This window comes from Vitis riparia, chromosome 17 (genome assembly GCF_004353265.1).
Source record: "Vitis riparia cultivar Riparia Gloire de Montpellier isolate 1030 chromosome 17, EGFV_Vit.rip_1.0, whole genome shotgun sequence".
Taxonomy (NCBI): Eukaryota; Viridiplantae; Streptophyta; class Magnoliopsida; order Vitales; family Vitaceae; genus Vitis; species Vitis riparia.
Window position 1 is genome coordinate 19,392,566 of NC_048447.1, and position 15,879 is coordinate 19,408,444.

Sequence of the window (15,879 nt, forward strand, 5' to 3'; positions counted from 1 at the left end):
TTATAATTGTAAATAGATTAAAAAAATAAATAGTTTTTAGTAATATATGAATTGTAATATTATAATAAAATCATAATTATATTTTTATTAAAAATATAATATTTTAGTATTTGTTAAAAAAATATGGATATTAACATCTTGTATAATGTATTTAAAAAAACAAATAAATAATAATTTAAAAATAAAAATTATTAATAATATTTTATTTAAAATAAATAGTTAATAAAATTTAACCTTTTTTAACATGTAATAAATCAAGTTTTTCGTTATATACATTCATTTAATACTCAAACATAAACACGGTACTTTGAAAAAATTACTAGATTTGATAATAAATTCATGTATTAAAAATTTGATAAATTTTATGTATTGAGTATAATTTAATTTGAAATTATTCATGAAAAATTAAATAAAAAAAACACATGTAATTTAAATGAATGTCGTATTTGAATATTATTACTATCAGTCAATTTTATTTGCCTTTTATGATTTTCCTTTTGTTTTCAAAATTTTGTGAAAATGACTTAATACTTATTTTATAAAAAAAATGTCATCTATTTCACTTTGTTTTTGAAATTAAAAACAAAAAACAATGATTTATGAATTTTTAAAAATAATTTTTTATTTTAAACAAATAAAAATTATTTTTTAATCATATGGTCAAAAAAACTTTAAGAAGTTAAAGTAGTTTGGAAGAAGATAGTGAATTTTCATAAAAAGATTGTTTATATTTCGAGATAATAGAGAAAACCAAACAACAAATTGACCTTCTATTATATTTTGCTATAATAAATAAATAAATAAATAAAATACAGGTTATAAATATTGTCATAATCCAACTTCAATAAAAGATTATGATTAATACAACTTGCTTATCTCAAAGTTCAATGCTATGAAAAGATACGAAACAATGTCCCATCAAGAATAAATTGAGTTTATAATCAAATAACAATAAAAGACAATTACCAATAAGACAATAATTGATATCACATGATTGTGATAACCAACTCTTAGACTCTTCTTATTTAATTAGAGATGCTTTTACTTGTTGGACTCTAAAAACATTTCTTATTTTATATTTTTAGACAATGCAACTAAAAGTAGATTTTAGTAGACAGTAAGTTGTTGTAAGTAGTGATTAACAGTTGTAACTTTTTCAATCAATCGTGGATATAATGATCCTAGATACTATCATTTAAAAATCGTGCTCTCCGTTACTATAATTAAATTTGATGTTAATTCATTTATGAAAGGTAAAAACTCTATGACAAATTGTGTATGTGTTTTTTTAATGCTCGTTCATTCAAAATAGTTTTTTAAAACAAAAAATTGTTTTGAATAATTTTTTTAAAAATAAATTTTAATTTTAATTTTGTAAAAAGATTGTAAATTTAATTTATATAATATTAATTAAATTAATAAACACCGTAATTATAAATAAATGAAAAAAATCAATAGTTGTTATTAAAACATGAATAGTAATATTATAATAAAATCATAAATTACATATTCTTTTTATAAAAAAACTATTTTAGTACATGTTATAAACATATGGATATTACAATTTTCGTATTCTGTGTTAAAAATGAATAATAATAATTAATAATATTTTTATTTAAAATGACTAACAAATAAAGTTTGATTTTTTAATATGTAAATAAATCAAAATTTTTATTACATGCACATTATCAAATTTTGATCTATTACCATTTTTAGGGATTAGATTTATTTTTTAATTTTGAATTATTTTTAAATCTAATACAAAGTGTGGTTGATTTTAAATTCAGTATGAAAATTCATAAAAATATAATTATTTGCATAAAAATATAATTATTTGTACAAAAAATAATATTTATTATAAACACGAGAGATAATAGTCATTACAAACCAATTTGTGTACATAAATTTATAATATTAATGAGTTTATTGTTTGAATTTTAATTTATTTTAAAAAATTACTATATTCAAATCTAGCGCATTAAATATTATTTAATTTTGAGTTTATTCGCTTAGTGAAAAAAATCGAAAAAGAATAATCCTATGTATAGAGAAATGATAAAGTTGTTATAAATCAATTTTTGTCCATAAATTTATGATATTAATTAAATTTTAAATTATTTTTAAAAATGATTAGACTTATTAATAATATAAGGCATTAAGTCTTACTTAATTTGAAATTTATTTGCTTATTGAAAAAAATTGTAAAAATATAATATACGAAAAAAAACTAATAAAGTCATTTAAAATTTATTTTGATATATGACTTTATAATATTATTAGGTTTTATGACTTTTTAATGTTATTCAGTTCTTTAACTTTTTAATAATAATTAAATTGGTTTAAAATTTTGAAATTATTCAAAAAAATTAACAAATTTATACATGTGTAGGTTGATTTGAAATTATTTGTTTAATGAAATTTTTTTTAAAATTTTAAAAAATTCATAAAAAAAACATGTATAATTTAAAGAAATATCATATTTGAAGATTTTTGTAATAGATATTAGTTGTTTTTTTTTTATTTTTTATTTTTAAATTTCTCTTTGTTTTTCTTTTATTTTTTAAAATAGATGAAAATAACTTTTATTTATTATTTTAAAATCATTATCTATTTTATTTTAAAAAAACCGTAAATAGAGAAAAACAACCAAATTATGAGTTTTTAAAAATAGTTTTTTTTTTTTAATTTTTTTAATTTTTAAAAATTCCCAACTTTTGCATCACTTACACGCTTCCAACCATCCTTGTATAAATATTAGTTATAAATATTCTGTTCTGCTGTTGAAAAAAATGATTCATAATGGACGGTGGAGATCACATCAGAGAGCCCAGAAGATGAGAAGCATGGGAAGTGATACACCTGCATAACACGCAATAACAAATCAAACTCACTCTATCTCATTTCCTCTCCACTTCGCACTCACTGCTACAGAAGAAAACATGCAAATCCTCCAAAGCCCTCATTTGTTTACATTTCCTTCACACAGACCTTCCAGAACCCTACCAAAATCCTATCGCCTTCCCGTTCCTTTTCGTGCAGGAAACTTATCGGTTTCCGGAAAATTCGTTGTCAAGTCTGTTAGCTCCGATGAGTTCCCCGTCGACGAGACCTTCCTGGAGAAATTCGGCCCCAAAGACAAAGAAACGGAAGACGAAGCTCGCCGCAAGAACTGGATCGAGCGTGGCTGGGCTCCGTGGGAAGAGATTCTCACTCCTGAAGCCGATTTCGCCCGCAAAAGCCTCAACGAAGGCGAGGAGGTTCCGCTGAAGACTCCGGAGGCGATAGAGGCGTTTAAGATGCTGAACCCTAAGTACCGGAAGAAGAAGATGGAGGAGAGTGGACTGACCGAGGACGAGTGGTACGCGAAGCAATTTGAGATCAAAGGCGAGATTCCGGAGCCGGTGAGGACGTTTTGGGACGGTCCATTGGTTGTGCGACATGTGCCTCCGAGAGATTGGCCACCGAGAGGGTGGGAGGTTAATCGGAAAGAGTTGGCTTTTATACGCGAGGCGCACAAGTTACAGGCGGTGAGAGTTGATCCGAAAGGATTGGAATCAGCTAGGACGAACACGGATGATTTGAATTTGGAGAGGTATAAGATGTTCTTGAAGCAGTACAATGAGTGGGTTGAACACAACAAAGATAGATTGGAAGAGGAGTCATTTCAGGTTGAAAATCCCTCTCTGTCTATATGTCTACATGCATCTCTATATCACACACCTACAAAACGCTAACGGGATAGTATAATTAGAAAATGCAGAACATATTCTCGAGTAGAATGGAAGAAAATTGAGGACTGAGAAAATTTGGATGTAGGTTAGCAAGTTTTTGGTGGAAATTTGAAAGAGATTTGATAAGGGGTTATTTTGATATGTATTATTGGTTTGGCCAACATTTTGATTGATAAAGTGGAAAGTTGTTCATTTTGGTTGAATGATTGAAGTTTGATTTGTGCTGTCTGAAGTCAGTTGTAGATTTGGCACTTTTAATAAAGTTGGATTCAAGCTAAAACGAAATTTATAATTTAACTCGGGAATCAAAACATCAAGTGCTACTTAGAGAAGGTTGCTTTTGTTAGTTATAAATGTTTGATTGTTACATTGAGGTCAGTAATGTGGAAATGCTTTTACGTTGTCTCAGGACGATCAAGATTACCATCCAGGTAGGAGGAAAAGAGGCAAAGACTATGAAGAAGGCATGGTAGGATGGATTTGGTTTTTCATTGCTTTGAGTTTAAGTAAAGTTAATAGAAATTATGGACCTTTCCCTTACTGATCTTTATTGTTTCTTGCAGTATGAGCTTCCATTTTATTATCCTGGACAAGTAAGAGCTCATTCTTTTCCTCATGGTGATCTCATACTTGTTTAAGTTTGCTTCAAAAATTTGTAAATTTGTAATTTCAACCAAGTTCTGTCCCAACATTGTTAAGGATGGAAAAATTTGCTTAAAGAACCAAACATACTACATCATACACATGAAGCGATTTCAGTTGGCAGGCTTAATCTGAGCTGTGCCATGGCTCTTAGCAACAAATCTTGCTGCACAGTTATCAATGCCCGATGTGCTGGATGTCTGGCTAAAAATTTAAACAAGTTTTCTGAGCTTCTGAATTTGATGAACTATCTGATCTAGTATTCCAGCAACCTGTGTTAGTACTGTCCAATAATGAGTTTTATCAGTTCATCTCCTGCAAATCTTTTTGGGTAACATAACTAATGCTTAAGCATAGAGTATCCTCTACTTTTCAAAGTTGCAGCACTAGTTTGGGAGTGTATCTTATGCATGAGGCTAGACTAGTTGTAATTTTGTCTGAAAAATTTATCTCTCGTTCATATATGCTGAAGATGTTCTGTGGAAATAAAACAAATACAGGGTGAAGATATTTGTCCCTAAATTTCTCTGAATATATGTTAGCTTGAGGTGATCTGCAATTAGATGATATGAAATGTAATGTTATGCCAAATGTCTATGCAGATTTGTGCAGGTAAAGTTACTACTCTTCACCTTTATCAAGGAGCATTTGTTGACATTGGAGGTGTATATGATGGGTAAGTCATTCCGATTCCAGTTTGTTTGACACTTCCATTATTTGAAAGAGTTAATTGATAAAACCAGAGGCACAGTTGGAATATGGATTTGAATCACTTCCATCTCATTTTCCTCAAAGATGTTTTGGATTAGTATAGAAGGGAAAAAAAAGTAGGGCCTTAGACGGAAAAATCTTAAAATATACAGAGAGAGAGGTTGACTATGTTGGAATTGTATAGATTTTTCCTGTGCCATTGTTACCAGAAAACTTGGTTTCTGATAGGAAATAAAAAATTTCTTTAACAGGCACAAAATTTTTGGACACTGTAGAGATACTTTGTAAATGTCTGGACCTGCTCAGAAGCACAGCGAAACTCGTAGAGATGCCTGTATAAACATTCTGGGAACTTTTAGAGATGCAGGGTAACATCTCTGAAAGTCATGAGAAAGGAGTTTCAATTCTTGATGTTTCCTTGGTCTTTCCAATTATGATTCATAAAAGGAACTTATGGGGACAATTGATGATAAACTTATGATGATGGCATATAATTCTGATAAAAAATGATGGAATATAATGGACAAAGCAAGTGGTTCGTTTGTTTCCATTGTTCATCTAACAGCAGTAAGTTCCCTGTGGTAACAACAATGTGGTAGTTAGTTTTGAAAGTACTGAATTATTCAGAAGTGCCATGAGCGTCACTCCCAATAGCTTGAGAGATATAATCAGAATTTTAGAGTGGGGGATGGATTTGCAACGGTGTACTGTTAGAATGCTTTTTACTCCCTTAAAATTTTAGCCTGAACCACTAATCTCATGGTAGAGTAATGTAGCCTGGACAAGCACTTGTAACATAATGATTGTTTCAACCAAGTTCATTTGTAGAGGATTAGGATCCAGTTTGGCTTGACAAGTATCTGTTCATTTGGGATTTGAACTTGTACAACAGCTAATTCAACATCTATCAAGTTAACAACACATTAATAGAAATCATATTTCAAATATTTCATGCTTGATTCATGTATCTTGTTTTGTTTCAGGTGGGTCCCTATAAAAGGCAATGATTGGTATTGGATTCGCCACCACATAAAAGTTGGTATGCACGTCATTGTTGAAATCCTGGTGAGTGATGCCACTTGATATTGACATGGCTTTTTCTGCATGCAATTTTTATATGTCAATTCATTGTTATTTCCTTAATATATGAAGCAATAAGAAATCATAATTATTCATGGGACTAAAATCTTGAATTATCTAAGGTCCTTACCATTGATCTCATTCTAGGTTTTGCCACAGTGAGAGCATGGCATAAAGGAAAAAAACTCTTAAGAAAATCTAGGTGGAAAAATATAGTTGAGGATAATAAAGTCATTTCCAAGGAAGGATTAAGATCTTGTGAGTAGTAGGCTTTCCTTCTTAGGAGCTAGAGGAGGTTGATATATTTTTAAGAGATTATATGACCACTCCATTAGTTCGGGCCCTGAAGATGCTATGGTGTGGTTGGGGTCAAAGAATAATAAATTCTCTGTCAAGTCCTTTTACTCCTCCTTGGCTAGTGGGGGAGTGGAACCTTTCCCTCATGACATAGTATGGAATTCTTGGATCCTAGTGAAAGTTCATAACATTGGATCAACTCAAAAGGAGGGGTTGCAAGATGCCTAATGCATATGCAAAGAAGAAGAAGAAACGGGTGATCATATTCTTCTTCATTGAATGAAAGCACGCGTTTTATGGCAGTTGATTTTTGCTATGTTCAATGTACAGTGGGTGATGTACTCTTCACTGGGGGGAGGGTTCTTTTAAGCTAGCACAATTCTTTTGTTGGAAAAAAAAGAAGAAAAAAAGTTTGAAAGATTGTTCGGTTATGCGTGTTTTGAACTATATGGAGGAAGAGAAATAAGAGAACCTTGGAAATTGTGAAAGTGTGGGCTAAGCATTTAAAAATTCTTTCTTAAACCCTTTTTTTGGGAGTGGGTAAGATCGTACATTGGGGACAACTCTTTGTCGTTATTAGAATTTGTGGATTGGGTAGGCTCTTTGTAAGGTGTGATTTTTGGTTTTTGTGTTCTTGAGCCTTTTTTTGGTCTTTTGGTTGCTTTGTATACATCGTATATACTTCTTATTTTCACTAATACATTTACCTTTATCCAAAAAACAAAAACAAAAAAAGTACACTTTCCTTCTTGGTGGGTAACAGGTGAAGGGTGAAATTTTAGAAGGATAAGTGGTGCGGGGCCACACCTTTGTGTGTCCTTTTTGTTTGCTTTAGCCATTTCCAAGGAAGTGAGAGTGAAGGATGTTTGGAATCCCTCAGTGGTTTGGAGCCTTTCTTTCTCTAGACATTTCAACAATTGGGAGGTGGATTACGTGGAGAGATTTTTGTTGAGTTTGCATGAGAAGAGTGTGTAGGGATGAGGAGGATATTGGCGCTTTGGACAGAGACAAAGAGTGACAAATTTACAGTTAAGTCTCTCTATAATGCCTTGGATCCGGGCAGTTAAGTTTTTTTTTTTCCATCGAAAATTATTTAGAATTCTTGGGTGTGAGCCTAAGTGAGCTTCTTTGCTTGAGAGACATCGTGGGGAAAAGCTTTAACCTTGGACTAAATTAAAAAAAAATGATGATCCTTGGCAAATAGATGTTGTCTTTTCCAAATGGATGAAGAATCCATAGATCACATCCTTCTCCACTATGTAAAGGCAAGAGTTTTATGGGAGATGCTCTTTCCTCTTTTTAGGGTGTCTCAAGTGCTTCCCTCATTGGTAAAAAAGGGACTGTTGGATTAGCATGGTTCATTTGTGGGCAAAAAGTGCAAGAAAGTTTGGAGAGCAGTCCCCTTATGCATCTTTTGGATGGTTTGGAAGGTAAAAGAATATAATTGCTTTCGGAGATGACATGCTTTCTATCCAAAGGCTAAAAAAAGGCTCTTTTATTTGTTTTCTTTGGTTACAGACTAAGATGCTTGTAAATGATGGTCCTTCGATGCTAGTTAGTTTCATAGATTGGTTTGAGGGTGGGGTTGTCATAGTCCCTCTTGATTTGTAGTTTCCTTTTTTGCTTGAGTTGTTTGGGGGTGGGTGTATTTATTCTTATACCTTGGGTTGGTCTTTTGGTGCCTCTTTTTAATATACATTCTTCTTTATCTATCAAAAAAAGAAAAAAAAAAAGGAGCCATTTCCAAGGAAGTAAATTCAAAGTTGTCTTTGATCATCTTGGTCCTATGGTTCAAGTCTCTGGAAGTGATATGCCTCATGATTTAATGAATGGCATGCCAATCTTAGGATTCATTGCTTTGTTTTGAAAGCGTTTGGCTTTAAAACCCTTCTAAATAACTATGTATTGTAGGCTTCAAAACTGTGATGTTTGCTCGGTGGTTTGGTTCATTCATTTTATATTCCCTTTCTCTGAATCATACAGTAAAAAACAAATAAAGGGTGCAACTAATGTGCACAGGTTGCATGTATGCAAATTTTCACAAAGGAGAGAGAATAGAAAGCATAACAAAACTACACTCTTCTAGACTAATTCATCCTAAAACTATCCAAAAGGTCAATAAAGGACACACTTCCTAACCCATGAAAAAGCCCAGTCTCTCTCTCTCTCTCTAAAAAGTAGCTCAAAGGAGAGGAATAAAATTAATTTTTTTTAAAAAAATAACACACACTCAATAAAATTACTCACTTTCAGACTAAAAAAAATGCCCAAACTATCTACAAAGTCAACAAGGAAAGCTTTCTATTTCCCCATGCCTCAATAAGCTGCAAGTACAAAGCCTTAAGAAGCACATTTTTTACAATCAGAATAGACCACTCCATGCTTTCAAAAAGATTCTGCAGTTACATTCTTCCACATAGACCAGAAAAGGCATAAAGTGATCAAATCTCTTAGCCACTTTCCAGTTATCACCCACAACAGAAGTGTGCCAACTGCAGCATCTCTTGAAGGGGAAGACCCAACACACTCCAGATAAGGAAAATGAACATGGCCACAAACTGGAAGCCTACTTGCATTGAATTAGAATGTGCTCTGCATTCATTGTCTTGTTACAAAAGCATAACCATATTCCAACCTCTCTTCATGAGTTGATTGGCTGTGAGGATTTTCTCCCAACCCAGAAGCATGCATGTGCACATACATGCACATGCAAGCATGCTGTACTATGAACTTTTCTTCTGAGTCAGTTCATCAATTCTGAAGATCCTCTTTTCCTTTGTATGTTATAATGCAAATCCAACCCTTGAAATTTTACCCTTTTTCCGTAATATGGAAAAATCAACTGATCTACTATTCCTTGGTAAGATGTTCCTCTTGCAATGTGTATAGATGCTACTGGATAAGAAAAGTGGTGTTGAAGGTTCTGGCTAACTTGATTAAACTTCTTGAAGGCCATATTTTTAGTTTGAGCCTTATGTTGTGTGGATTTTGCTGGAAAAAGTAGATCCAAGTAAATGGCTGCAAATCTCCTGCTCTCATGTATATATTACTAATGGGTAGCGTAGTAATGATAAACGGGTGCTTATGGCTAATGTATATTCTGGAAGGTGGTTTCCTACCAAAAAAAGGAAAAAGCAAAAGAAAATTTTGGAAGTTGGCCACTTCTGGAACATATTGTCAGTACCTAAGCAGCAATTGTAGCTTGAACATGATAGCAGGAGTTTCTGAAACTATTTCTGGGATCTAAATCACCTTGACACCATACCTAGTCTTAGTTTGTGCAAACTTTATATGTTAACATTCTTTTGTTTTTCTAATGCAAATCAAATTTAAGAAATATTAGGAGAGTTACATCTATTGTGGAAACAAGCCTGAGTTATTTGTTCTATTTTGCAGGCAAAGCGAGATCCTTACCGCTTTCGATTTCCTATTGAAATGCGCTTTGTTGATCCTAATATTGATCACCTGATGTACGCAAATTTATTCTTGACAACTGTTCTCCATTCTTCGTGTCGGTTTTAGTATAATATTGAAGCTGATGTCTGATAGGAGTTGTGATCAGCTATTTTAAAACTATTGGTATTTCATGCACTTGTCTCCATGGTTGCAGCTTTAACAGATTTGATTTTCCACCAATATTTCATCATGACGAGGATACTAATCCAGATGAATTACGGGTGTGTATTTTCTTTTGTAATGAACCACATTCTGTACCTTCACTGCTTTCATTAACCTGTAGGAGGCTTTGCATATCTTAATTGAGTGTGTTATAACTTGCTTGGATAGCTCTAACATAAATGATTTTACTTGGTAAACTAGAACTCTAAAATATCCTACAAGGAGTTGTTCTGAATTTTTTCCCCCAATTTTCATTTTTCTGTTGGGAGAAGGGTTGGAGGTGGTGGGATTGATATGCGCCCACCAGTAAATTTCATCAGTAAAAGGTACAGTCAGACATAATTTTGTGAAGCTAAGATCTAGCATTCTGATAGGCTGCAATATAGGTTAAAGTCATTAAACTGATAAAATTCTTTTCATTATAATAGATCTTATAAACTATTAATATACTTCACATCATTGTTACTTGTAGAGGTCCTACATTCTGCTCCTACCTTGTGAATTTAGAATGCTCACCCTAAAGCTTGCAATAATAGTTTAGTTAATTGTAAAATTGTTTTGAATTTTATTGGAGTCCAAATCATGTAGTTTCTTTTTGTGCATTTTGTTTACAGATTTTGAAAAGTCTGTGCTGTTTTAAAACTGAACTTTCCTATAATTTTAAGCTTTTGATGGGGCATGCTTACACTTGCAGCGTGATTGTGGACGACCTCCTATTCCTAAAAAAGATCCAGGAATCAAAGTGGAAGAGGAACCTTTGTTGTCAAATCATCCTTATGTTGATAAGGTATTTCTATAATGAAGAATTCTTTATTGAAGTTGTTGGCATTTCAAATATGATTGTTGCAAGAATGCATATTGTATGCATGTTAGTGCCTCTTTTCTTCTCTGACCTTTAGTGTAAATGCTACAAGTATGTAGGCACCAATGCACACAGTATGTTACTTGGACTTGTGGAATCAAATACTATATAGTACTAAACGTCATACATTTGATATGGCCTTATTATTTTGTAATATCATTGTTACATGGTAGTCTTTCACCAGGGGCTATATAGAATCAATAATACAAGCGGCATTTGATTAATTGTCTGCATTTTTATATGCTATGCAGTTATGGCAGATCCATGTTGCTGAGCAAATGATTTTGGATGATATGGAGGTTAATCCTCATAAATATGAGGGTAAAAAGCTGACAGAGTTAACTGATGATGAGGATTTCGATGAAGAAAACAGTGTTGAATATACCAAAGTTTATTATAAGAAATCTTTGTTACCAAAAAAGATTCTGGTGAGCACTTGTCCGACATTTATTGATCTGTATGTTAATGCATTTAGATGATGGTGCATGTATTTTTGACAGAAAACAAGTGTCAGAGAACTTGATCTGGAAGCTGCTCTTGCTGAGCGTGAGGTTAGTTACTCCCTTGACTGTATACAATTAATGTTCTTGAATACATAATAGTCGAATGCCCACTCTATGGCTTCACAAAAGTTGGTGTTTCATTCGTAAAATGTTTAGATAGAACTGTCTTCAGTTTTTAGTTATTTTGCATTTGATTTGCAACTGGGTCTTCTTGGTTCTTCTGGGTTAAAATGTATGCCTAGACATATGATGCTAGATAGATCAAACCCCAGAGAAGGCCAGCAATTTCTGATAGTTATATCAGATAGAACACTTTTCCCCTCCAAGAGTATTTCTTAGGCTGTACCCTTTACATGGATCTTAATAACATCCCACATAAAATCCGTGGTTGATATCTTGTTATATATGCATGTTCCCTACTTCCCATGAACATAACTGCTCTCACACAGTTTCATTTTTTTTGATAGGTGCTCTCACACAGTTTCATTGATAATTCTCAAAGTCATATAGGAAGTTTATCCTAGTGTTTCATTTTCATGTCATTCTATAAAAATCATAATGGTATGCAATCCTCTTATTAAACAACTTAGTACTTCTTTTTTAATGCAGTACCATAATAAATTAAGGAAGCAAAAGAAGTAAGGGAGGAATATAAAAGTCATAATGGTATGCAATCTTCTTGTTAAACAACTTAATACTCATTTTTTAATGCAGTACCATAATAAATTAAGGAAGGAAGCAAAAGAAAGAGGAGAGGAATATAAAATCTACAAGCTGAGACGAAACATTGAAATGGATGAGTATGACCTAATCCATTGGCGCCGATCTTTTGAAGAAAGAGAAGCACTGATCAGAGACATCAGTTGGTAATTCCTAACCTCTACATACCTTTTGTTCATATTTACTTCTTTTTTGCATATTAGAGACATCTCCTAAGGTGTCTGACAATATTACTGACCTCACTTGTATAAGTTTCTTCCTTGACATTAATGTGATTACCATTTTACCCCTTTGTATATAATCTATGTACTTTGGCACACCTTCATATAGCACTTTCAATATATTTGTGATTACTGTTTCACCTTTTAAAAAATGCACTTTTTTGAATTCCATTAATATTAAATCAAGGGCAAAATGGTCTGATAATTGCATGTAAGAAGTCAATTCTGACATCATAAGCAGAGGTAGGTCCCGTTTTCAAATTGTTGATCTTTACTTTGTGCCCTCATACATAAATAGATACATGAATACATGTGCATGTAGGCTTGTAGTATGTGTTTTCCGCTATCAATAGCCTTGATTATCTTTGTCCTAGGTGTCTTCACTTTGTTGTAGTTATTATACATGTTAAGGAGCTGTATCTGAGTGGAATGCTGTTTCAAAAGCCAACACCCTTAAAACAAGTCTTGGGACTTCCTGGAGGTGTCCAGAAATTTAATAGAAATTTCACATCAATCACATTCTACATAGGTCAAGTACAAAGGAGATAGGTCAGAACATGACTATATTGCTTCAACAAACAAGCTTCCATAGGGCTAATCCTTACTCTTAAGAATCGTTCTATTCAATAGGGGACTAAGTACTTCTACTTGATTCACCCAAATCCTAGGATTCTGAAAGAACATATGAAGAACTCCAGTGTATGGACAAAATACAAGCTTTATAACTCTTCAAACAAAATTTCCAAGAAACCAACCATGCCTTGCCTTAAACTAAGTCCCATACAAGATTGTTTGAATGCAACATTGGCAATGCCCAAGGCACAGTGGCAATTCTTCCCAACTGCCTGGGATTAGGTGAAACAATCAGCCTGCCATGCATGCATGGAAATTGAGGTTGCTATCTAATTACCAGAGACAAATTTGACTACTTCACTCCTTCCTTGACTTGGTTTTTCCTTGCCTTCAGCTGTGCTGTACCTAAAATACTTGCAGGTCTTGCCAAACCATGCTTATGCATGGAAATTGAGGTTGCTATCTAATTACCACAGACAATTTTAACTACTTCACTGCTTCCTTGACTTGGTTTTTGCCTTGCCTTCTGTTCCTAAAATACTTGCAGGTCTTGCCAAACCATGCTTGCTAAAGGTCTTGCATGTCAGTTGCTCAGCCCAATGCCAATGCCATGCATGCTGATGCCAGACTTATCTTGATCCATGTTAAACCTGCGTGTACACCCAACCTATGGGCCATTCTTTCCTCTTTAAGGACCACCCATGGCATTACACCTTGCAACACTCCCTCCTGCCTTGTCTGCATGTTGGCTATGCACCCACACGTCTGGAATGCCTTGTCTACAATCAATTGCCTAAAATTTGCCGTTTCCATTGTGTGCATGTCACTGGACATTGTCCTGACCCAGTGCTACTCTTTGCATATAGTGCTTTAGTCAAGTCAACTTGTGTAAACATTGATACCTGAGTAAATCCACACCCACCTGATGTCATGTCTTTGAGGCCTTGTGGATGCAAAAGTTGCTACCACACAACCCCACTGACAAGTTGCTATTGCTACCAAGGGTTTACAGAAAAGACACTAGGGATGAGGGGAATAGAAGTAGGGTGACAAAGATAGGATGTGAACTCACACACATCCCCAAATGTCATGCCTAAGAGGCCTTGTGGATACTAGGTGCAACCCCAACCACCAGCTCACATGATGCTATTGTTACCAAGTGTTGAAAGGAATGACAGGGAGAAGTAGAAGTAGGGTGTGTGTGGGATGCTATTGTTACTAGGGCCCAAGCAGAAAGGCTGGGAGTAGCAGAAATAGGGTGTACCCACACGCAAACACTGTATTCCAGGCTTCTTTCAAGTTATGCTTTTCATACGAGTTCAGGTAAATTAACCAAACTTGTATGTATTCATATTGGTATAGTTTTAGATTTAAAAACCATATACATTAATGTTGTGTCCTCAATGTGCATGTCTTTTTTTAAAATTTTTGTCATGTCAACATAATCCATGTTGTGTAATGCCCCCCTGGATTTTTCCATGCTAATAGTAGATAATGCATGTATTCTCGTAATTTGAAATTGATCATGTGATTTACTAATTTCTGGACTTGTATGCGCATTATTGTTATTTGAAATTGATCATGTGATTTACTAATTTCTGGACTTGTATAATTTGTCAGTCGGCAGGCGCTTGGGCTCCCATTGGAGGAGCCAGGGAAGTTGGTAGATGCAAGTTACTTTGGGAAGGGCCAATATGATCCTCAACACCCATTGTATCGATATGACTACTGGGGAGAACCCAAGAACTCAGAAAAGAGTAAGCAGCAGAGAATGACAGATGCCCACAACAAATCTATTGTGGGCAAAGGCACCGTTTGGTATGAAATGTCCTATGAGGATGCCATCAAGCAGCGTATGCAGAGAGAAGCCCGTGCCAAAGAAATGAGGAAAGAAGCTGCTGAAGAAGATGACGATACAGAGGAAGAGGATGATGATGATGATGACGACTTTGATTTCAGCATCCTAGGTGACTCAAGTGTTGATTATTCAAATCAGCCTCTGGTGAACGGAACTGAATCTTCTAGAATGTCCGATGAAGGTATGTTTGAGAATTAGCGTGACGTGGGTAACATTGCACAGAAGAGGTAGAGGAGTATCTGTTATTTTGTACAGCGATGGATTATAGTTAGGGAAGAGAAATGGATTTTGTGAGGCCCATTCTTGAAAAGCTTGGTATTTCTTTTTTCAGGTGTTGGTTTAGAAAATATATATATATTTACACCTGAAGATCCCTAAGATGGGGCCATTATCCCTGATCCCTAAGCTTGCACCTCGACTTGTATCCCTGATCAAGTTACCTTGGTTGTTTCTTTTTCCTGTAGACTCTGGCCCAAGCTGGGATTTGGCTGTAACCCAGATCTTATGCTTCAATTTCAGGCCTGAGCTCGGCCCAAGTAGTGAGCATCAAGTTGTGTTGTTGGTCCAGTATGAGCCCAAGTCCGGCCTTGGTCGGACAGTAGGCAGCCCAAGTTCTAGCCCAAAATGGTGCCCTCTCCAACATCCCCCTCCAATGGATCTGCACCAAGCAACGACAAAAATAGTGCCAACCAGGTCTAGCCCTATTTATGACGTCATTTGGCCCAAGAATCGGCCCACCAAGTCACCCTTCGGTTCTTTGCTCCTATGGCTGAGCCCAATTACAGGCCCAAATTACTGCCATTCGTGGTCAATTAACCGCCCTGCAGGTTCAGGTCTGGCCCTTTTGTGACGTCATTTGGCCCAAGAATCGCCCACCAAAGCCACTCTCTGGTTCTTGACTCCTATGGCTCAGCCCAATTACATGCCCAAATTGCTGCCATTCGTGGTCCATTAACCGCCCTGCAGGTTCAGGTCTGGTCCTTTTGTGACGTCATTTGGCCCAAGAATTGGCCCACGGAAGCCACCCTCTGGTTCTTTACTCCTATGGGTCAGCCCAATTACA

At 34.6% G+C, this 15,879-nt stretch overlaps 1 protein-coding gene across 1 annotated transcript; it reads left to right on the plus strand.

Moving 5' to 3' along the window:
* Positions 1-2,882: 2,882 nt before the first annotated feature.
* LOC117905229 (protein PLASTID TRANSCRIPTIONALLY ACTIVE 10) lies at positions 2,883-15,366 on the plus strand. The gene is made up of 12 exons (XM_034818179.1): positions 2,883-3,668; positions 4,141-4,200; positions 4,295-4,324; positions 4,976-5,049; positions 6,068-6,149; positions 9,858-9,931; positions 10,072-10,138; positions 10,774-10,866; positions 11,193-11,369; positions 11,442-11,492; positions 12,159-12,310; positions 14,579-15,366. The coding sequence occupies exons 1-12, from the start codon at positions 2,940-2,942 to the stop codon at positions 15,012-15,014; spliced, it is 2,025 nt and encodes a 674-aa protein (XP_034674070.1). The 5' UTR covers positions 2,883-2,939; the 3' UTR covers positions 15,015-15,366.
* Positions 15,367-15,879: the final 513 nt, after the last annotated feature.